The sequence below is a fragment of the Procambarus clarkii genome, chromosome 57 (assembly GCF_040958095.1).
Source record: "Procambarus clarkii isolate CNS0578487 chromosome 57, FALCON_Pclarkii_2.0, whole genome shotgun sequence".
Lineage (NCBI taxonomy): Eukaryota > Metazoa > Arthropoda > Malacostraca > Decapoda > Cambaridae > Procambarus > Procambarus clarkii.
The window spans coordinates 12,749,979-12,773,633 of record NC_091206.1 but is presented as its reverse complement, the minus strand read 5'-3'; the positions used below and the strand labels follow the sequence as shown (position 1 = coordinate 12,773,633).

Sequence of the window (23,655 nt, the reverse complement as noted above, 5' to 3'; positions counted from 1 at the left end):
TATTGACAATTGTTTAGCTTACTGTATACAAGTCCTGTTGTCTTGTAGTGCTTTTATAATGTACTGTGGATATCTGTGCTTAACTCCAGCATTAACATATGATATAATTTGCTTATATAGATTACCATAGGAGCAAACATCACAAAGTAACTCACAGTTTCTCTTCCCTCGTAGTCACTTTGACACCTTGGTAAAATAAAGCTACCAGGAACACTGGTCTTAGGGGACGACCCAAACACAGAGGAAATCAGTTATCTACACGACTCTTGGCGACATCAACATCAGTTAAGATATATTTTGTTGCATGCGCATTAACTATCAGACGACATGAGCATGTGATAACCTTTTTAATAGTTTTCATACATATCATGACAAATGCCTCTGATGCTGTTGATTTTGACAGGAAAGAGAGGTAGTTTGTGTGTTGCTATTTGCCCCTTTGCAGTGCCACTGTATGTGTTTAAATTCTTTACCCTTAATGTCTGATGATATATAATACATGCATGAAACTTCCCTGTATCATATACAATGTTATGCATAAGCAGGAAGTTTCAATTTGAATGCCAATGATTAGTATCATTGAATCCTACATGGATTTACATGTGGCCTTTGTGTGCAGGCGGTGAGAGGCGTCAGTCTCTGCTAAGTATCCAGCCTTCAGCATTGGCCATTACTGTATTTGTTTTTGTATGTAGGCCATTTTTAGATTTTACTTTTCATTGATTTTTAAGTGACAATGAGCGAGTGAAAATAATTGCATATTGAAACTGCAGGTAAATCCTGTCTTCACACGAAACTGAGTAGCACAAATACCCAAGGAAACAAATTGTGTATATGAAATACATCTGTTTATCTGCTGTCTCATGAGTACTGTGGAATTTTTATTATACATTGTGTAAACTGATGAAAACAAAAGGAGATTGTTAATCCTAACACAATCTTAAAGGTTGAGGAAGCATACACGGTAAAGAGATATGGGAGGGATGTTAAAGCAAGCATGTAAATAAGTGGGATAATATTGACCTCATTTTAAGTGTATGTTGATCAGGTATCCTTTGGAGGTGCTTATCCAGTTCTCTCTTGAACACTGTGAGGGGTTTGCCAGTTATGCCCCTTATGTGTAGCGGAAGCGTGTTGAACAGTCTCGTTCGCCTTATGCGTTTTTGTTCTCGTATTGGCATCCTTGGTGATATTTAGTGCCCTCTGATTATTCCGCACATTTGATGGTGCTACATAGCCTTCCGGGTTTGGTGCCTTCTTTTGATAATTACTTACTTACTGGGTAGTGAGATCTCAGCTTGATGCATTGATAGCGAGGTAGTGAGAAGCAGTCTCCGTGGCTTAGTGGTTAAGACACTTGCCTGGTGTTTTGCGAGTGCTTCGCTTTGTCCTGGGTTCGTATCCTGGCCGGGGAGGATTTACTGGGCGTCAATCCTTAACTGTAGCCTCTGTTTACCCAACAGTAAAATGGGTAACTGGTTGTTAAATGATTTGGCGGGGTCGTATTCTAGGATCATAGGATTAAGGATCTGCCCGAAATGCTACGCATGCTAATGGCTGTACAAGAATATAAGAACTATTGTATATATAAATAAATAAATTAAAAAAATCTACCTCTGTAAATTAACAAGTTACTTTTTTGATTCAGGTTCATTCAACATAAGGCATAGGTGTACTGATTATGCATAACAAGAGAGAGGCAAGAGTTGATAAGAAATACTTTTTTTTTTTTTAGGGGATGGATTGAGTTAAGATATAAGGAACAGGTAATGACGAAACAACTTTATTTTAAGACTAAGTGAATGCATGAAGATGTTTGAAAAGAGGGCATATCTAACTCAAGCCTTCTGTCGGGAGATGGCAAACATTTTATAGAAAGACAAAAACCTAATAAGGCAAGGTGTACTGTAGCCAGGATAAATTTGAGAAAGTTAATCTTAAAATGAGATTATGTTGTTGATTTACAGACTGTGAAATGCCAGTTGCTATATGGCATATATAATGCCAAAAGCTATACAATATGTTTAGTGAAGTCATCAGTTGAGGTATAAGGTATGTTTAGTGAACTCATCAGTTGAGCTATGGAGTAAGTTACCTATAACAAACTTGTTAGATTTGTCAGAAATGCAAGAAAATTAAATTCTTGCTAAATTTGGAGTACAGTTGGTTTTTAAATGTTCATATTGTGTGTGTACATATGGTTTAGATGTTTTAGGTCACATTTGAATGTTTTCAGTTACATTTGCTCATTATCATTAGAATGCTTAATTTTGCAAATTTTGATAAATGCTTTTGAAAATAGATGGTAGCTGGCCTTTTAATTAATGTCACTTCAATGAAGATGGTGTGAAGTTTAAAATGATGCATACTTTCAAGACGTACTCTAATATTTATTTTTTTTATGCTTGAAAAGTGAAGGGAGTTGAATATAAGGTACTTCTACATTTTATTGCACAACCATGTTTTTTTTTTTTTCAAAATGAGTATTGTTTTATTTATATGTAGATAGGTAGAATTTTTATGTAAATCATTTTAACCCCCATTACTTATATGCCTTGTGGACAGGTGTTGGTGTTAATATTCTTCCCAATATTTTTACTGTTTTACATGTGGCACATTTACTGTTTCAATGTTTGTGTGGTTTCATACATATTCTTAACCTTCAATTAAAGTAAGCTGTAGTTACTACATAGGCACTTAGACTTGGACAGTAAATTCATAAAAAAAGCCCTAATAAGACTAGTGGATATGCTATACTCACTCTTGATATATTATTTTAGCTCAGCTGCTAATGCATCTATTGCATCTTTTTTTCTGTCATACAAATATATCCTTTTATTTCTGCTAGAGTTATCAGACAACTCGAGTAAATGCTAACCCTTTCGCTGTGATACAGTTAACGCTGTGATGATTAAAGACAGTTGTTTACAGTGATATGAGAGTTTGGATAAATTTGTCTCTGGAAATGGGGAAAGAGATGTGGAATCTAGAAAATTTGTTTGGAAAAATACAGTAGTACTTTTTTTCCTCAAAATAAAATGAAAATGCTTTCTTGGAAAGTATGCATTTTTTTTCTTGTATTAACAATTATATTCAGTACATTGGAAACATTTATAACCTAGTATTGAGTTACTTTGACCATATGCAAATATGTGATGAATAGAAGGAAAGGTTAGTTGTAAAGCTTTGCTTCCATCATTCCTAGTTTGTTTGCTCAAGATGTTGCTACTCTTGATCTTACTTATTTGATATACATGTGTGTGATATACAGTAATACAGTACTGTATACAGGCAAAACACCCTCTAAAAAATCAAATAAAAATTCAGTGTAGATGTTACTTGTCTTGTGGCACACATGGCCTGGCATTGATTTACATGGACCATATTTATGGTCCAAGAAAATGGAGACCACTGTAAAGGGAAAGTAATGTAAAATTATATTAAGGGGAATTTTTTTTTTTATTCCCATATAAACCCAAGAAAAGTATGGGTCTGAAATAGAAATGGTACAGCGAAAGAGTTAGAATAGAAACGGTTGAAAGTGAATGCTTAAAAAAATTCCAAAGATGTTGGAATTTTGTTTATCTGTTAATTACATTATTTATTAAATGATCTGTTTATTTTATCTGTTTATGTAATTACAGACTAATTATTAATTCTTACATTTAATCTGAAAAAATAATTTGTTGGCCAATTTTTTTTTAACCACAATTTAAGGCACTAACTAATCTTAATTCAAATAACCTAAGTTTCATATCATTGATGCACTTTTGAGCTTTTTAATTCATGGTACTTTTTTGTTTTACTAGTCATATATTACTGAATTATTTTGAATATGTAATGAACTTAACCAAAGATTGAAACCTGCAACTAGAATGCTTTAACCTCTTTCCCTATTATGTATATTAAATACTATACTGTCTTATGTTTATTGCCTTCACTTCCCAATTTTTCTCAGGAATGTTTACAGGATAATGATAGTTTCATTTTTGCTTTTAATTAGCCGGCTTTATAAGTCATGGCACTTGCGGTAAGTCTCGAAACACAAAACAGGAAACTGATTCATCACTTAAACCAGATTTTCTAAATCAAGAAGTTTGCACAACTTGGCTTAATGGTATAACTTGCTCCCCAACCTTGAATGTTGTCTTGCTCTAGATTATAGTTTCAAGGTTGAGGGCATTTGTAGGTTAAAATTTGTACACGTCTCTCAAAATCTGATAACAAATTAAACCGTTAAGAAAGTTATAAATAATTGTTTCTAAGTGAAATGTCATCAAATGGTGCTTATTGATATAATATTTTGTTGCTGCTTCTTATATGAATGTAAAAAGTCTTGCCATTTATGTATGTTAATCTCTGGGATGAGAATATTATCGTTAATTTGGTTTAACTCTAAAAGTTTTATATAAGCTCCATTCAGTGTTAGCAAAGAGTATTAAAAACTTGTCAGACATTAAAAAAAATGTACAGTACTTGCAAAACAAACCCACATAGTATTGGAGTTCAAAATTAGATGTCAATTTTTTTCAGTTTCAATGTACGAGTTTGTTGTGCATTTAATTTAGTCTTGATGTTGAGACATTTTCTAAAATATTTTTGTTTCTAAAGAGATACATGAACTATATTTAAAATAGTTATTATCAGTGGCAGCTTTTGTGTAGAAATAATAGTGCAGTGTGGTAAGAATTGTGGATTGTTAGTAACTTTATATTCCCTGCTTGTTTTTGTAAATGTTTTGTAAACACTGAAATAAGAAGTCGGGTGCAAATGTTTTGTAAACACTGAAATAAGAAGTCAGGTGCAGTCTCCAAGAGTTTTAATACAGTACAGTTTAATTTAGGCAGAGTATTAGTATTGGTTACAAGAGTATCTAAACTAATTTCAAGAATAAATTGAAAGGCATTTTTAAATACTCGAGAGGATTTTGGGACGTTGAATGTATGCAGTTTTTAGTTAATGTATGTGCCCACTTAGTTGTGCTTGCGAGGGTTGAGCTTCAGCTCTTTGGCTAAATTCCAGAGGTTGTCACGGTGAAAACCAGGTTGTTGGTTCTTGAAGCAATTTTCCTCAAATCTTGTTTCCTTTTTCTTACTTTTACTACTCTTTATTTTTAATTTGTCAATAATAGTAAATAAATAAATTGTATTTTTAAATTTGTTATATTAACTGGTACTGTACTATGAATTGTACAAGTGGGATTGTTTTTGTTTGTGATTGTTTTTTCTGAGGCATCAAGACCTGCTGTGAGAGTACGTGTACTGAGCATGTGTGTTTATTGTGCGAGTGTGGTCTGACCCCTGTTACCTTGAGGTGCTTCCGGGGCTTAGTGTCCCCGAGGTCAGGTCGTCGTCCAGGCCTCCTGGTTGCTGGACTGATCAACCAGGCTGTTGAACGCGGCTGCTCGCAGCCTGACGTATGAGTCACAGCCTGGTTGATCAGGTATCCTTTGGAGGTGCTTATCCAGTTCTCTTGAACACCGTGAGGGGTTTGCCAGTTATGCCCCTTATGTGTAGCGGAAGCGTGTTGAACAGTTTCGGGCCTCTGATGTTGATAGAGTTCTCTCTCAGAGTACCTGTTGCACCTCTGCTGTTACTCAAGCATTTTCACTTTTATTCTGATATATCATTACAGTGGAACCTCGAGTGACGAGCGCCTCAATCTACGAGCATTTCGAATAACGAGCGCGCCACTCGGCGAAAATTTGTCTCGATTGACGAGCTTTTGCTTGATTAACGAGAAGAGCACATGGTGCTTCCTAGCGTTCCCGCTGGTTCTCGCAAATTCTCGGTCACCTCCGACGATGCAAATGACTCTTTTTTTTTGTGTTTTAAAGATGCTAATGATGCTGGGATGTACAGGGGTGACTGCTGTAATGTTGCAAAGCATTGATTTGTTTTTTAGACAAAATTAGAAAAAAAAATTAAAATTTGGAAAAAATAATGTCAAAGGTTCATTCAGTGAATGTCAGGTAGGCTACTACATTTTCTAAAAAAAAAATAAAAATGAAAAATAAAAAAATTGAAAGAATTTGAAAAAAGAAAAGAAAAAATGTCATAAAGGTTTGTTCAGTGTGTGTCAGGTAGGCTGCTCTAATTATTAATAAAAAAAATAAAAAATACAAACCAAAATGAACAAATATGAAAAATAAAAAAATCTCTTAATGGAGCATCCTACCTGACAAACACTGAATGAACCTTTGACATTTTTCTTTTTCAAATTTGTTAAATTTTGTTTATTTTAAGTTTATTTTTTTTATTAAAAATTTAGCAGCCTACCTGACATTCATTGAATGAACCATTTTCTATATAAAAAAAAAATTAACAAATTTGAAAAAAAAAAATGTCAAGGGTTTGTTCACTGTATGTTAGGTAGGCTGCTCCATTACTAAAAAAATCAAATATCATACTGATGTTTTTTGGCTGTAGAACGGATTAATTTTATTTCCATTATTTTAAATGGGAGAATTTGTTTCGAAAGACGCGCGTTTCACATGATGAGCTTGGTGCCGGAACGGATTAAATTTGTTAATCGAGGTTCCACTGTATTTGCAAGTTAAAGCTACATCATGCAGCAAGAGTGAGATGGATACATCAGACAACAATAAGAAAACCTTTAATAATGCAGGCAATGAGTCACAATAACGTGGCTAAAGTAAGTTGACCAGACCACACACTAGAAGGTGAAGGGACGACGACGTTTCGGTCCGTCCTGGACCATTATCAAGTAGATTGTCTCACAATCGACTTGATAATGGTCCAGGACGGACCGAAACGTCGTCGTCCCTTCAGCTTCTAGTGTGTGGTCTGGTCAACCTTTGATAATGTTTGGTGGCAGTCAGGAAAGCCATACAGGGCAGAGTATCATTGGGAGTGTGTGTGTGTGTTTATTTTTTTATTTTTTTTGTTTTTTTGTTATGTATGGATGAATAAATTTCTCCCTCAAGTTACAATATGAGTGCATTGGTTTTATTTCTAGTGTTTCTATACCCACTGTGACCCAGCGAGTATTGGAACACTATATAAAGTGGCCCCACTATATAGGAGCAATTTTGAAATGGCCCCACTGTGACCCAGTGGGGGCCATTTCAAGAGATTCCATCTGTTCCAGTGTGTAAATTTTAACCTGACCTGGCTTTTTAAGAAAATCACTCCTGTCATTAGAAAAATCAGAACTTTGCCGAAGAGAGCAACCTAGTGACTGACACGGAAAGTAGGTTTTCTATACTTGGAGCCATATTTTTATGAATGGACAACCTGATGTATTGTGGTTCAGAGCTAGAGATCGATTACCACATGAATTAGAAGCGTGTATTGCTCGATTTATTTGTACGTTAGAGAAAATTTGTATGTGGTCACACTATTTAGCTTATAGGATACATTCATAAGTTCAACCCCCAACTATCAGTTTTTGTTTTAATATGGTATTGATTTAGATTAAGTGTGCTTCATGTTCTAACACGTTTATCCTGCATACATACTCAAATGACCCAAATGTTGATAATTGCACTGTAATCCTGCATGATTGTCCTTAAAGTCTTGTCACTGCAGTATACAAATGTACAGTGTAAACAAAGAAAGTGTATAGTATTTGGAATGCAGTGATAATGTCTGAAGTTACCAATATATTTAAAACATTAATATAATAGATATAATACTAGGCCACAACATATTGATTGGGCTAATTTAAGTTCTCTTGCAAACTTTTTGTGGAAGCTTGTCTATATAGTGTCTTAGTTTTCATGGTTATTTTGTAATAAATAATTTGCTTGGATGTTTAAATTCTGTGTAATCCAATTTTCTATAAATGTACTATTTAATTGACCCTTCCCACCCCTTTTCATGGTAGAATATATAAATATATAACGTAATGTCTGAGTAAATTAATGTAAAGGAAGAATTGCTAGATATTTTTTCAGTAGAATTTCTTGGTAAAGTAACCCAGTTCAGCAAATTGCATTCTGCTTACAGCTATGCCATAGGTTTTTACAGAAGCTTTGCTCCTAAACTACTACAGTTAAATGAAAATGTTTACATTTTCAGTCGTCTACGGAAGACCCGCCACAGCCGATCTCGTTCCCGTTCACATGGCCCACGACACCAGAAAAACCTCAAAACTGTCAAGGCATTGGCACAGAGAACTCAGTCTCTTACCTCACAGGTTTGCTGCACAAATTTTTACATGAAATATAGTTAAGTGATACTGAATTATTAATTATCCCATTTCCTTTGTATGTGGAGTTACTGTACTTTAATACAGTTACAGGAAATGGTTATGCTCCTGGTGTCCCATCTTTCATGTACAGTAGTGTCACATGAGACTTCGAAATAGCCGATGGTTTTTGGCATCCACCAACACAGGCCAAGTATACATATATATACATATACGAGGGGCCCTGACAGCTAAGTGGACAGCACTTCGGATTCGTAGTCCTGAGGTTCCGGGTTCCTCTCCCCAGTGGAGGAGGAAACAATTGGGCAGAGTTTCTTTCACCCTGATGCCTCTGTTCATCTAGCAGTAAATAGGTACCTGGGAGTTAGACAGCTGCTACGGGCTGCTTCCTGGGGATGTGTAACAAAAAAGAGGCCTGGTCGAGGACTGGGCCGCGGGGACGCTAAGCCCCCGAAATCATCTCAAGATAACTTTAAAGTGGGAAGGCATACAAATGTTTTATCTCATTTTTTTTTTAAACATATGTCAAGCATCTCGGTTGATGCCGTATTTCAATGGAAAGTTGATCTTGCTTTAATTCTGTGTTTAGGCAAGAGTTCCTGGATCCCAGCTAGCTGTTCTTATAGCAGGGTGCATCCATATGTCCTTCCACTGTTGCAGTTCTCCCTACCATTCTTTTGGTTAAGAGGCTTTGTATGTAAAAGAGTTGGTGGCTTTGCTCTGAGGTGATATTCTTACTCTGGCATTTTAGCTTAAGCTGATGTCAATTAATCATAATTATTTTTCTTTGTGTTGACGCATCCTGTTGTTGTCGCACCTGTAGATGTTTATCATTCTAATACCTCAGTACAGTACTAATATATAGTCACTTCCTATACTATCAAATGGAATTTATTATTTAAGAGTTGCAAATGATCCTTTCAGAATTCTTACTATTTGAGTGATTGATGATTTCCTACAGCAGGTTTTATATGAAGTAGCTACCCAGTCAAGGCTGGGAAGTTAATGGTGGGGGACAAGACACTTGTGATATAGAAATTGTGCACACATCCATCCTCATGTTTAAGGATTAAGCATACTGTATTTTGCAACATATTTCATCCCACACCAACTTGTCTTAATGACGAATATTTCAGTTCATCATTTAGTTTACAGTACGTATATCCTTGGTGATATTTAGCGCCCTCTGATTATTCCGCACATTTGATGGTGCTACATAGCCTTCCCGGTTTGGTGCCTTCTTTTGATAATTACTTACTTACAGTACGTACTCTACTGTGTTTATTTTTAGGGTCGGCTTCCTGGTTCTCGCAAACCTCCACATACGGTGACCGGACAATTCCAGCTCTCTCTCCAAACACTGATGGAAGCTCTCAACACTGCCAACCCTTTCTTTATTCGATGCATCAAGAGTAATGCAAGTAAGGTATGTAGCCATCAGAATTTAAAATATTATCTTGAGTGCCTTTTAATGTATAAATGGAAACCCTAAACGCTTTATAAATCAGAAACAGTAAATAGATTTTCCTAGAAACAAAAAATATGGCATCACAAATTTTGAGTCTTATCTGACAATCATTCAAGACAAAAGATAGCTGTAGCAGTCATATAGTAATCCAAGAAACAGAATTTTGAATAGATTTAATCAAATATGGGCTTAAAAAATTATTTTGTAATGTGTGTGTTAAATTATTGGGCTGATATGCTTGAAGACTGAATGCACAAATATACATCAGCCAACAAATAAGATTTTTAGTCAAATAATTTAACAAAGACACAGTTGATTACAGAATTTGATTTCTTAATGTGATTGTTTTTCAGGAGGCCAATGTTTTTGGAGATGAAATGGTGATGCGGCAGCTGAGATATACAGGCATGTTGGAAACTGTTCGGATAAGGCAGGCTGGCTTCAATGTTAGACTCTCCTATGATGAATTCATTCACCATTACAGAATACTCTTACCCAAGGGTCTCTTAAGGTATACTAGTTTCTTCATGTACTACAAGTATGAATAAATATTGAGACGAATGGAATTGAACCCCGCGTACCTGAACTCTGGCACATGCACTATTGGTTCGATTTCATTGTATGTCCTCAGTATTTAGTCATGAGATTCATCACATTCATGTGATAGAATTTATACTACAAGAATCATAATATTTCAAACTAAAATATTAAATTCCAAAAGTTTTTTGTTCTTCAAGCAATGATGTGAAAGGGATGCTTTTGAAGAAAATGCTCCTTATACCACAATTTTGGGTTATTTCCATATATTCATTTGCCAAAACATCTCTCACGAGTGCTTTTTTGTAGAGTGTCATCATTGTCACTATTAACTCATAAACTGATATCTTAGTTATGCTGATCTACAGCTAAAATACTTCTGAAACAAATGAGGTCAATTTTGTCTACCGTTATTCTGGGTCACTACGAATGGAACTGTTTAAATTTGTTGATTAGCTCTATTTTCATCCAGGACGAGCTTTAAAGCTGTTTTTCTTCTCAATGGAAGTGTTTTTCCATGAATTCCATTGGGTTATGGAATGGAGAACTGGCGCTGTGGGATGAACCAAACGTCGAGTTAAGGGGCCTAAATGAATGCTCAATTTTCCCTCATATGGAGCCCATATGAGGGAAACTGATGACTACATGAAGCTGCTTTTGAGGCACATGAATGATGACTAACATTAGTGACAGCTCTGTGGAGACTTGGTTTGTTGCTTTTGTGATGGGTCTGTAGGGTGGATGCACAAAATACTGCCGTTTTCTTTGTGAGTAGGAGTCATGTGAGAGATTGCCAGTATGTTATAGGACTTGCCACTCATATCATTGGAGCCTGGGTGAAAAATGTTTAGCAGCCACCACTTGTTGAATAAAGGAAGATTTTGTTACCACCCTCAAACCTACAATAATAGCTAATCAGCAAATTTAATTATTATATTTTAATCCCACACATCAAAATGCATGACAAACAGCTCTCGTCATCTCGGAAGCAGACACACTGAAAAATTGTTGACCAGTGTTATTCTCACATACCACCTTGTTCTTTAATAAAAATTCATGTTTGAAAAATGTTCGATTGGTTGTGATGCTCTACCTAAAGGTAGAGTATCGCAACCAATCAATTACCTTAACTGAAAATTACCTTACTCTAAAATTAGTGTTAATAGTTCTCAGGCAGATGTGCGGTCCTTTCTAAAAGGGATGCAGTTGGTGGAAAGTGAGTACCAGATGGGGAATACAAAAATATTTATGCGTGAATCACAAAAACAGAAGTTGGACTCTCAACTCCACCAGACTATTCTCTCTCGTATTATCATTATCCAACGATGGTATCGAACTATTCACCAACGACGACACTTCTTATTATTCAGAAGGGCTGTTGTTAGAATTCAGGTAAGATTACACTGTTTAAAAATGTATTTTTGTAAACTACTCATTGCTTTTTCAGGAACATGTAACTGTTTTTCGACTAAAATAAGTGTAAATCCTTGTACTTGATTTACACATTGGAAGCCTAATCCAACTGTCTACCACTGTGTACAAAATAGTAGTTAATATTGTCTTTGCTGAGAGGGCTCTTATGTGGTTTCCTGTGTTCAGCAACATGGCTAGTTTCCCCCAAAACAAATCACACTAGGCCCTAAGTCAGTGTAGGCCTACCAGGGACCAGAGGCTAAAACCCAGCCTGCTCTATAGAGTCACAGGGAGCTGAGGATTCTAGATCACTCAATTCAAGAGAGAGCCACCAGAAAAATAGTGAAAAACTACAGACAATAGCAAGATAAACAAAACACAACCCCCCCCCCCCCTCCAAAAACAATCCACCCCATAATTAGGCAGGTTATACTGTAGTAGCAGCTGCCCACCACCAGGTGGCACCATTCCTATATACCCAATCCACCCAGCCAACTCATCAGTTATTAAGCCTGGTGCTACTGGATAAATTGTTTTCAATCCTCAAATCCACTTGCTCTCTTCAATGATCTAGAGTTGCTGAATCTGGTTTGCTGCTCTTTGTCTGATTGATGGATGGCCGATCTCTTGATGCCTTATCTTTTGTTTTTTGTCATGGTAACAGTATACTTGGTGCTTGTTATCATTTCATGTCTCATCACTGGTCTTCTATTTTTGTCTTGGTTGCTTGAGCACTGATGCCTCATATCATTTGCCCCCTTGGTAGAGCCACTGTTGCAGAGGATTTTGCAACAGCAACAGTATTATATATTAATAGTTTCTATTTTTTCTGAATATTTTTGTAACTGTTAGTTTCATAATACTGTATATTTAATTTCAGTAACACATTCAAATCTTCCCTATTAATGAATTCTTGCATTATGTAAATAATGGTTCACATATTTTCTTTTGTGCATACTGTACTGTATATTGTATCATTATTAAATGGCTTTACATATTAGTTTTTAATAAAAGCTTTAAACAATGGGATATAACTCTAATATTGTTTTTGTGCTTCTACAGTGTCAGGTGCGGTGTTGGATTGCACAGCAGGTGTTAACCAAAATGCGTGTAAGACATAATGCTGCAACATTCATCCAAAAAATGTGGCGTGGACACCGTGTACGAAAGTGGTATTTGAATTTACGAAGGGCTCTTATAGCATTCCAGGTAGGTAGCACATTGGCATTTATAAATTATCGAACAAAATTATCGTAGTACAGAAAGCTAAGGGAATGTTTACAATAAGATAATGGCTTTGTATTTTGGAGTGAAAGTACAAATATGTTTGCTTACCAATCAGTGACTCTGGAAATGAAATTAGCTTTTTATGCCGTGCTTTCTAACCATTTAAATCTGACACACTAATAACCTCTTTCAACGTTAATATTTTTGTTGACTCAATTGCTTGTCAGCTTCCACTGATGTCCCCTGCCTCTTATTTAATTTCAATAGACTTCCTTTGTCCACTTTATCTGTTCTCAAGATCTTGAATGTAGTCAACATATCCTCCCCCCCCTTCCTCCGCAACCAGACACTAATCTGGTAGCGATTGTAGACCTCCTGAAAACTTGTTAATTTCTTCACGCGAGCTTCTTTGTCATTTTCCAATAGAGTTTGTTCCTGTCTCCCCAGTCTGATCACATGGTCTCATACACACAGTGTTCCTATATTGCTCTGCAACAACATAGGTTGGCTCTTTGATTTTGCTGCAGTGTCATTTTCAAACTGCTGCCTTCCTGCCCTCCTGATTCTTCTGTACTCATTCCTGGCCCTCTTTTAGTGCCTCCCCATTTGCCTCTGTACTCCTGTCCTTGTACTTTTCTCATGCTCTTTTTTTTTTTTTTTTTAATTTTCCCATTCCTCATTAGTCTGTTGAACTATTGATTTACTGTTCTCCTTTCGTCTGCTTCCCTCCTGAGAGGTATAAACTGTTTAGTTGCTTCTTTACATATGTGTTATGGGTTGCATCATCTCATTTGCTGACTTTTTTCCATTTCAGTCTTTCAGTGAATCTCTTGCAGATAATCCTGAACCCTCATCTGTATTCTCATGTACTCCTTGTCCTGATTCTAACTCTTTCATTTCTACAGTTAAATCAAACACAGTAATGCAGTGGTCAATGGCCCCTTGAAGTACATCATATTTTAAGTTCTGTCCATCTTCCTTTTGAGTACACACTAGGTCTCGAGTAGCTGGTAAATCGCCTCTTTCTCTTGTCGGTTCCTTGATATGTATGCCACGAGAAGTGTTTGCCTGTAGTGTCTATAGATCTTGTTCTCCATGTTTCATCTCCCTCCATGAGAATCCTTTGTTGACAGTTTATTTCCATGTGGTTAAAATTTCCAAGTGTTAGGATCTTTGCTCTGGCTCTTCTTGCCACTATAGCAGCCTTTTCTATCATCTGGCATGTTTCATTGCATTTATCATATTCTTCCCTTGACCTTCCTACAGTTAATGGAGGGTTATAAGTAATACCTGCCTCTATCTTCATGGTTTTCACTTACATCATACCCAGTATGAAATTGTGATGTATTGCATCGATCTGTGTACTACTTTTTATATATTAATTTATTATTCACATCATAGTGAACATATATCAGCTCGGCACATAATGTATATAACCTCGGCACCGTACTGTACTGTGTTTTGAACCAAAAGCCTTTTGTAATTACCAGGCTTGTGTCCGGGGGCAGCAGTCACGTCAGAGGTTCCAAATAATGTTGGACGAGTGGAGACAAGAAAAGGGTAGAAATGAATCCAAAAGACTCAAAGAAGAGGAAGAGATGTCTGTCACTTCAATAACAACTGCTGGGTCCACTCTCTCTGTACCAGTGGATCTAAATGAGCCTGCTCAACCTCCGCCGCGAAGAAAGTCACACATTCAAGTACGTGTTTTTGCACATGTACTCGAGAAGAGTACTGTACTTCTTTAAGGAAGGCGATGAGTCACAATAACGTGGCTAAAGTATGATGACCAGACCACACACTAGAATGTGAAGGGACGACGACGTTTCGGTCCGTCCTGGACACAATCGACTTGAGAATGGTCCAGGACGTACCAAAACGTCTTCGTCCCTTCACATTCTAGTGTGTGGGCTGGTCATCATTCTTTAAGGAAACTTGCCTTAAAATTTTGATTGTATCGGAAAATAATGTTTATGATTTTTTAATAAAATAGTTTTAATTAATATTTATGTTTTCAGGTGAAGGCTGTATGGTACAAAGTAAGTAGCAGTGATAGCTATATCTGTGCAGGTATTTGAAACCAGTTAGGACTTTTATTTTAATCATAGTTTAAATTTAAAAGAACTTGGATTTTGTGAATTTAGATGCACTGTACAGAGGGGGGGGATAACAAAATCTGTCCTTGTAAAGATATATAAGCATTAGCTGGGGAAGCATAAAATTAGTCCCTGAAATCATATTTACCCTCAAGCATTAACTATTTTGATATAAGAAACAAAATTAAGGTTACAAATTTGTGTGTGCACCAAATGAAGTGTTGTTCCACTCAAGAAGTTGGTGATATTTTGTATATGTAATTGTTGGAAATTATTTTCACTTGAGAAAATTATACAACAGGTTGATAGGTGTTTTCTTGAGTAGATGAACTTGGTGTAGAAAATTCTGAAATGGCAGACTCATGTGATGAGTCAAGTGTAGCAGATGGTTATCTTGAGATGATTTCCGGGCTTTAGTGTCCCCGCAGCCCGGTCCTCGACCAGGCCTCCACCCCCAGAAAGCAGCCCGTGACAGATGACTAACACCCAGGTACCCCATTTAGGTAACAGGGGCATAGGGTGAAAGAAACTCTGCCCATTGTTTCTCGCCGGCGCCTGGGATCGAACCCGGGACCACAGGATCACAAGTCCAGCATGCTGTCCGCTCGGCCGACCAGCTCCCATGATGGTGGTGAACTTCAGGACTAAAGATGAGTGAACTAAGAGAAGATAGTGAAGTGACAGGCTCACATAATGAGTCGGGTACATGAGTTTGCTACCTTCTGGCTATCTTGTGGTGGTTCCTGTACACATCTCGTGTAGTCCGTTCTCTGACCAGGCCTACTAGTTGACAGTCTGATCAGTTAGATTGTGTGTGTTTGCAGCATGCAGTTTGATGTAGGCACTACAACCTGGTTGAGTAGGTTCCCTTTTTGTGTGTTTATCAGGTACCTTCTTGAACAAAGGTGTGTAGAATGATTGTCCTTATATTTAGAGAGAATCTGCTGCAAAAGTGAGGAGACTGGATTGGACAAAAGCTATAAAACCAAACAATATCTGGCCATGGATCCTGAAAAGAGGCATCAGAAACACTGAGCTATCCCCCTGCAATGCTCTTCAGTGTTAAACTGCAAATGAATAAATTGAGAGAGCTTTGGAAAACAACTGTTTCTATATTCAAGAAAGGAAGAAAACTGGAGCCACTGATCAGTTGCCGACATGCATTCCTGCAAAATCTTAAGAGACTCACAAGGAGGCAACTTGTGGAGCACTTGACATAATTTGCTGACCAAATGACAGTGATGAAACAAGTGAGAATATTGGGCCGATTTTGTATTTTTTAATTTCCAGAAAATGGTTGATTCAGTCCTGCACAAAAGGCTCAAATACAAGTTTGATAACCTGGCTGGTGTAACAGGGAGCCGGTCGGCCAAGTGGACACCATGCTGGACTTGTGATCTTGTGGTCCCGGGTTCGATCCCAGGCGCTGGCGAGAAACAATGGGCAGAGTTTCTTTCGCCCTATGCCCCTTGTTACCTAGCCGTAAAATAGGTACCTGGGTGTTGGTCAGCTGTCACGGGCTGCTTCCTGGGGGTGGAGGCCTGGTTGAGTACTGGGCCGCGGGGACACTAAAAAGCCCCAAAATTATCTCAAGATAATCTCAAGATAACTAAAAAGGACTAGGGTAGGTGACTGGGATTCTTCTTGGGTAGGTAACACTGAGAAAGGAGAAATCTAGGTGATAAGAAGTCACAAGGCGGACCACACGGCTTGGTACTAGGGTCCCATTTTTGTCCTGATGTGTAAATGACCTGGCAGAGAAAAATTGATTCATTTATATACTGGTTGCAGATGATGTAAAGCTGATATAGAGAGTTAGAAGCAAAGTCTTTAAGAAACTGCAGGGAGACCTGGATTTACTGCAGCATTGGTCAGAAAGATAGCTGTTAAACTCTTAACTCTTACAAATGCTAGGTGATGATATAGGTGGGAAAGTACAAGCTGAAAGGAAGGAAACTGCCAGAAACAGAAAATGAGAAAATCTGTGAATTTATGTAAACTCCAAAACTGGCATGTGAGGTGTACATTAGCAAAATTATGTCTACAGGACATGCGAAGTTGGCAAATGCCCGAGTTGCTTTCAGGTACCAGGTAACGTCAACACTTGCATGTACAGATATGGCCTGATCTGCATATGGAAGTGTTGGCATATGCAGATCAAACTTGAGATAGCTCAGAATTATCTAAGTCTGACCCCTGCAACTGGGGGAACTTGGTACACATAGAGGCTGAAAAAACTTATCCTCACAACTTTGGTGGAAAGAAGAAGCACAGGAGATATGATAAGGCTTAAAGTATTGAAGTAAATTTACAGAGTGGACAAAGAGGCAATATTGAAAATGTTGATGAGCTGCAAGAATGTCACGCTTTTACTACACGAATATTACTACACTCTGCTCTTTGTTACTATACAGCTACTCGCCTTTCTTATCAACGTGTTAATCTTTTTGTATAAAATGTCCATTATTATTAAGATATTACTGTTTTACTGTCAATTTGTTAGGATTTGAATACAAGTTTCTCATAATTTCTCAGAATGCACAAGGTCACAAGCTTCACAGAAGACAAAGTGAGCAAGTTCTCTGCGAGAGAAGAATGTCGGAGGAGCCGCAATCATATCACGAAAACTTTAACAGACGCCTGAGTGAAACAAATATTCAAATTCGGAGATCGTCTCAAGGAAGTACAAGTGTTCAGGTAGTTGTGACATTATTACCCTTAATTTTAATTTTGATTAAATGCTATAAGGATGAAATATGGAAATGCCAATGAAGTTTTGTATAGTTTAATATATTTTTTATTGAGACTAGTTTGCTGTTACCATGTTTGGATGTGGTAAAGTCATATCCTATCACTCGGGTATAGTAGCCACACTTTCTCTCTGACAGAAAAAGAGGAAATTGGGCAGGAAGCTCAGACAAGGGAAAAGAAGATTAGGCTGGCGCTCTGCCTGTCTTTCCACGTGCCTCTTCACTCCCATGAAAATAGTAAATGTGGTTGTTGTGGTGATGATGATGATTATGATTGCTCTCACCTTTTTGGATTTTGTCCAATATATATTTATAATTGTTTTTGTAAACAGGTGTACATCAGACAAAGTGAAGAAAGTCCGTTCACGCCATCTCCTCCAGCGTCACCAAATGGAACTGAAGAAGATAAACCAACACACAAACCGAGATCTTTCAGGCATCGCCAGTATACCAAAGTCCCACTTGCCAAACAGGCTGCCACTACTCCATCAGGTATGTGTTAAACTGAAACCATTACAAGGCTCTAAAGTAAATTTATTTTAGTAGATACTAGTGTGTTTGTATTTGTCTTACATTGTAATATTATTTTAAATTCATTGAACTACATAATGTATTTAACTTCAAATATTTTAACTTTTTGTTTGTGTGGTCATATACTGGTATGCCATATATACATATGTAGTTATAGGGATATAGTGACATCATGAACCACCATTATGTGGTGGTGATCAGCCTTGCATCCTTTGTGTTATATGGCAACCCGTTCTCACACAAGACAGCACATATATGACTTAATGCTTAAAGTCAGTATGTTGAATATGAATTAGTAAATATGTGATATATTCCCAGTTACTTTTTTTTCCAAGGCCCAAACTCTTCCTCACGTACCAACTTGCGTCTCACAGTACCCGTCCGTCAACCTAGATAGCAGAATAGTCGTGATTGGTTCAATTATAAGGAAAATTGTACTTTTCAGGTCCCACATGGGTTGTGAAATTTACCTACTATTGTCCATGCTCTTAGAATATTATAGATCAGCTACTTCCTATTGAAGGTTCGTAGTTTTGTTTTGAGAAATATTAGTTGTTCTTAGTAAATTATAATAAGCACTAAAAATTATTACATAGAATAACAGTCCTTCACCAATCAATATTATATACCATAGTTGGTGCTTTACAAATCTTTAAAGGATGTTTTGTAGGAACGCTAACAGAAAACGATGGTTCATTGGAATGTCTATGGGGTAAACTACTCTAAACAGGATGGTATTGTGTCTACTATACCAACTACCGGATCGGTATATTGTCCACTACCACCTGTTAGGTGAGTAAGGGGTGCAATACCACCCACAGGATGAGTATGGGGATCACATCCACCCACAGGAAGGGTATGGGGTCCAATACCACCCACAGGATGAGTATGGCGTCCACTACAACCCACAGGATGGGTATGGGGCTCCAACCACCCATAGAATGGGTATGGGGCTCCAACCACCCATAAAATGGGTATGGGGTCCAATAACACCCACTGGATGTGTATATGGCGTCCATTGCCGCGCGTCGAGCTCGAAAACCGCAGCATTCATCTCAGAACCATGCCTATTTCACGCAGATTCCTTAATAAACGTAAAAGTTTTATATGTCACAAGAAAGATAGAAATATAAGCTTCATTCTAAATACCTTACCATGGGCATATTTAAATTTAAACCGAAGATACGTGTACTTTTATAATAGCCGAGCTCCGACCCCGGACAGATCGATCGACCGAGCAACTCTCTCTCAGAACAATGTTTATTTCACGTGAATTCGTTAGTAAACATATATGTTTTATATGTCTCAAGAAAGACAGACATATAAGCTTCACTTTAAACACTTTACTATAGACATATTTAAATTTCTAATGAAGATTATTGTATTTTAAAAATTACGGAGCTCCCACCCCGTACAGACTGAACGACAGAGCAACTCTCTCTCAGATCAATGTTTATTTCACGTAAATTCGTTAATAAACACAAATGTTTTATAAGTCTTAAGCAAGATAGAAATAAGAGCTTCATTTTAAATACATTACAATAGACATATTTATAGCTCAAGTGAAGATACATATGTTTTTATAGTAGCGCTCAGTAGCTTGTCGGGCATGGAGTGCAGACGCCTACGCACTTGCCGATATATTGTATAATTAACAAAGATACGCTAATAAAGCCTAAAATCTTATATGCCTCCAGAAAGACCGATATATGAACATTATTATAATTGCACCAAATGAAATATATCATGTTCGAGAACAAAGATATATCAATTTTAAATTAAGTTTCGACTCTCTCTCGGGTGAGAGAGATGGGGCGACTCTCGCCCCATCTATTGGAGGTTCTGTGCACTAAATACCCAAAGCTACTCAAACCCTCCTAGCATTATTTAAGTAATGAAGTAATATGGTATATTTACTCACTATAATGTGGGTGCTGAATGCAGAACATGAGAAAACATATATTTACTCCAAACTAATATAATTTCATTATGAAATAAGTAGCATCAAAGGAAGTCGATGGTCCAAGCAGCAATGTTGTGGAGCGACTTATCCAAGATATATCGTTGTTTGGAAAGTGTTTGTTGGCATATCCAGTTGTCGCACTTCTCTGCTCAAATTATCACAAATTTAAATTATAATGTTAACAAGTAGAATACGTATTTTTAATAAAATCTAACATAACTAGCCAGAAAACATTTAACATTAATTAAAAAATATATGTTTGGAAGTTAAATCGACTTCATAGGACAATGGTTTTGTTATATATACTCGTTATTCGTTGACATGCGTTCGCTACTTAAACTACCATGTACTGTACTTATGTAAAATCTCCCATGTCTCTTCGCTCATCTCACCGAACCCTACAGGCTCTGTGATATATTCTTTAATTAATTGAGATTCACAAATAAAGCTAATAATTGTATATGTTATCAAAAAGGCAGAGCTTAGTTTAGTTCATTTATTATGCACTCCATACCCATCCTATGGACGATAGTGGAGTGTTACAGAGGCACATAATGGGCTCAGGGAATGAGCCCCACAATTCATATAGCCAAGCAAGTTATAATCTTGATAAGCTAGTTACAAAAGTCAATGCACATTGTCACATCAACAATGGGCTCGAGACCGACCACAAGTACAGTTTATAATTTAAGCAACTGACATATATGGAGGGCTAGTGTCACAATTGATATGTTTATCCTACACATAACCCCCTCTCCCCCATCCAATGGGCAGCGGTGGATAAGTTACAATCAAGTCGTTTTTTGCGTTTTATTCAGAGATTAGATCTTATTGGGTGAGGAAAGATATTCATATTTTAAAGAAGGCTTCTTGGCTGATGCTCTCCATTGATGGAAAATATACAACCTTTTGAAAATCAATGTTAGTTTGATCTAGATATTGTAATTAACGAAAGTATTTATGTCATCTGAAAGGTAGAAATATAGGCTACATTTAAAATCCTTTGTCAAAATATAACTGAAGTGAAAACGAAGATATATGCGTTTTGATAGTTACTTGATGGCTTGCTTTGAGAGTGTGAAGCCCTGCACACCAGCCAATAAATTGTATAATTAGTTTCCATATATTTTAATTAATCTTAAAAATCTATATGTCAGAAGAAAGGAAGATGTAGCCGTTAATGTGACAACATTTAAAAATATATATATCTTAAGTTAAATAAATAATACCACCTTATTGCCGGTGTCCGGACACATGAAAATTACCTAGGTATCAGTATCCAGCCAGGCGGGGATCACAGGCTGCACAATACTGATAAATTTATGTAATGCACTACTTGTGGTCGATCTCGAACCCATTTATGATGTGACGACTTATAGTGAATTTTGTAACTAGCTCATTAAGATTGTAACTTGCTTAGCTAAATGAATTGTGGGGTTCGGTCCATTCATTTTCTTTCTTTATTATGCACCCCATAATACACATCCCGTGGGCGGTGGTGTAAAGGATTACAGAGGCACATAATCGGTTCAGGAACTGAACCCTCTAGTTCGTTTAGCTAAGCAAATAACAATTTTTTGACGCTAGTTACAAAATTATTAATGTACACATACTTATGCATACATGTACATATTCATACGTATACATATATACATACACATACATATTTAATCACCCACACAAATACACACATCAGTAATCTTTTGTGTCACAAGTGATTCAACAAGAGGCTCACAACAGTCACTATACAAGGCACTTTACATTTATGGTGAGTCACACTGTTACTAGTCTTGCTCCACACCCACCCAACTGGGCGGCAGCTTTACAGTCATGTGCTCCACACCCACCCAACTGGGCGGCAGCTTTACAGTCATGTGCTCCACACCCACCCAACTGGGCGGCAGCTTTACAGTCATGTGCTCCACACCCACCCAACTGGGCGGCAGCTTTACAGTCATGTGCTCCACACCCACCCAACTGGGCGGCAGCTTTACAGTCATGTGTATGCATTACCTACAGTAAGCAAATTTTGGATACTTCGCTAAGATTTCGAGCAGCACATCATTATGAATGAAGTACTTACACATTTCATGGACACTATTGATGTTGTTATCTTTAAATTCCGCGATTTTTCACATTCCATTATATAATGACGCAAAGTATGCGAATAGTTCTGCTGACAGAGTTTACATTTAGTCAAATCTAGATCATCAGATGTTACAAACTTCCAGAGGTACTTGTAGCTGAGCCTAAACCTAGCAGTGGTAACATCTAGAAGTCTGCTAACATTATTGGATGACCCATAGACGAGCGATTCATCAAAGTTTATACAATATTGTGAAATTGAGTCAGTGTAGTAACATAAATTGGTAAATCATAAATATTGTAAGTTAAGAATCTGATGCATGTGTGTGTTGGGAGGGGCGGGGGTTATACCCTTGGTAAGCGAGAGTGGAAAGTAACCTTAGACGCACTGCGGTCAATGTGGGGGGATGGGGGTAGGGGTAGGGAGGGTGGGAGAGTCAAATCCACCCTCCAACATCTGGACATAGTACCACCAGCCTCCACAACACTCCATCAGCCTCCAGCTGATGCTTGTAGATGCCTCATCTAACCTCACCTGTCACACATTAACCTACAGTTCCTGTGATATTTAAACTCCTCATCACAGTGGCGTCTCACCAATATAAACTGTATTGGATTTTGTCCCGAAATAGCTATATGCTGACTGGACGTGTATGTATGTATGTATGTATGTATGTATGTATGTATGTATGTATGGATGGATGTATGTATGTACGCATGTATGGATGTATGTATGTACGCATGTATGTATGTATGTATGTATGTATGTATGTATGTATGTATGTATGTATGTATGTATGTACGCATGTATGTATGTATGTGTGTATGTATGTATGTATGTATGTATGTATGTATGTATGTATGTATGCATGTATGTATGTATGTATGTATGTATGTATGTATGTATGTATGTATGTATGTACGCATGTATGTATGTATGTATGTATGTATGTATGTATGTATGTATGTATGTATGTATGTATGGATAGATGGATGGATGTATGTATGTACGCATGCATGTATGTATGTATGTATGTATGCATGCATGTATGTATGTATGTATGCATGTATGAATGGATAGATGGATGGATGTATGTATGTACGCATGCATGTATGTATGTATGTATGTATGTATGCATGTATGTATGTATGTATGTATGGATAGATGGATGGATGTATGTATGTACGCATGCATGTATGTATGTATGTAATGTATGTATGTATGTATTTATATACGCATGTATATACGCATGTATTTATATACGCATGTATGTATGCATGTATGTATGTATGTATGTATGTATGTATGTATGTATGTATGTATGTATGGATGTATGTATGTACGCATGTATGTATGTATGTATGTAATGTATGTATGTATGTATTTATATACGCATGTATATACGCATGTAT

General features: G+C 37.1%; 1 protein-coding gene across 14 annotated transcripts in view; it reads left to right on the top strand.

Moving 5' to 3' along the window:
- Nucleotides 1-23,655, top strand: part of LOC123745051 (unconventional myosin-IXb) — a 327,701-nt gene that overhangs the window by 279,020 nt on the left and 25,026 nt on the right. For 5 of the 14 annotated variants that reach the window (XM_069306295.1, XM_069306296.1, XM_069306293.1 and 2 more), the window contains exons 13-21: nt 8,043-8,160; nt 9,464-9,598; nt 9,994-10,151; nt 11,335-11,569; nt 12,653-12,799; nt 14,308-14,517; nt 17,449-17,613; nt 17,802-17,900; nt 17,996-18,155. In XM_069306295.1, the coding sequence (XP_069162396.1) occupies nt 8,043-8,160; nt 9,464-9,598; nt 9,994-10,151; nt 11,335-11,569; nt 12,653-12,799; nt 14,308-14,517; nt 17,449-17,613; nt 17,802-17,900; nt 17,996-18,155 (1,427 nt within the window). The remainder of the gene's footprint in view (nt 1-8,042; nt 8,161-9,463; nt 9,599-9,993; nt 10,152-11,334; nt 11,570-12,652; nt 12,800-14,307; nt 14,518-17,448; nt 17,614-17,801; nt 17,901-17,995; nt 18,156-23,655) is intronic. The other 9 variants (XM_069306298.1, XM_069306299.1, XM_069306303.1 and 6 more) reach the window with 7 other exon arrangements.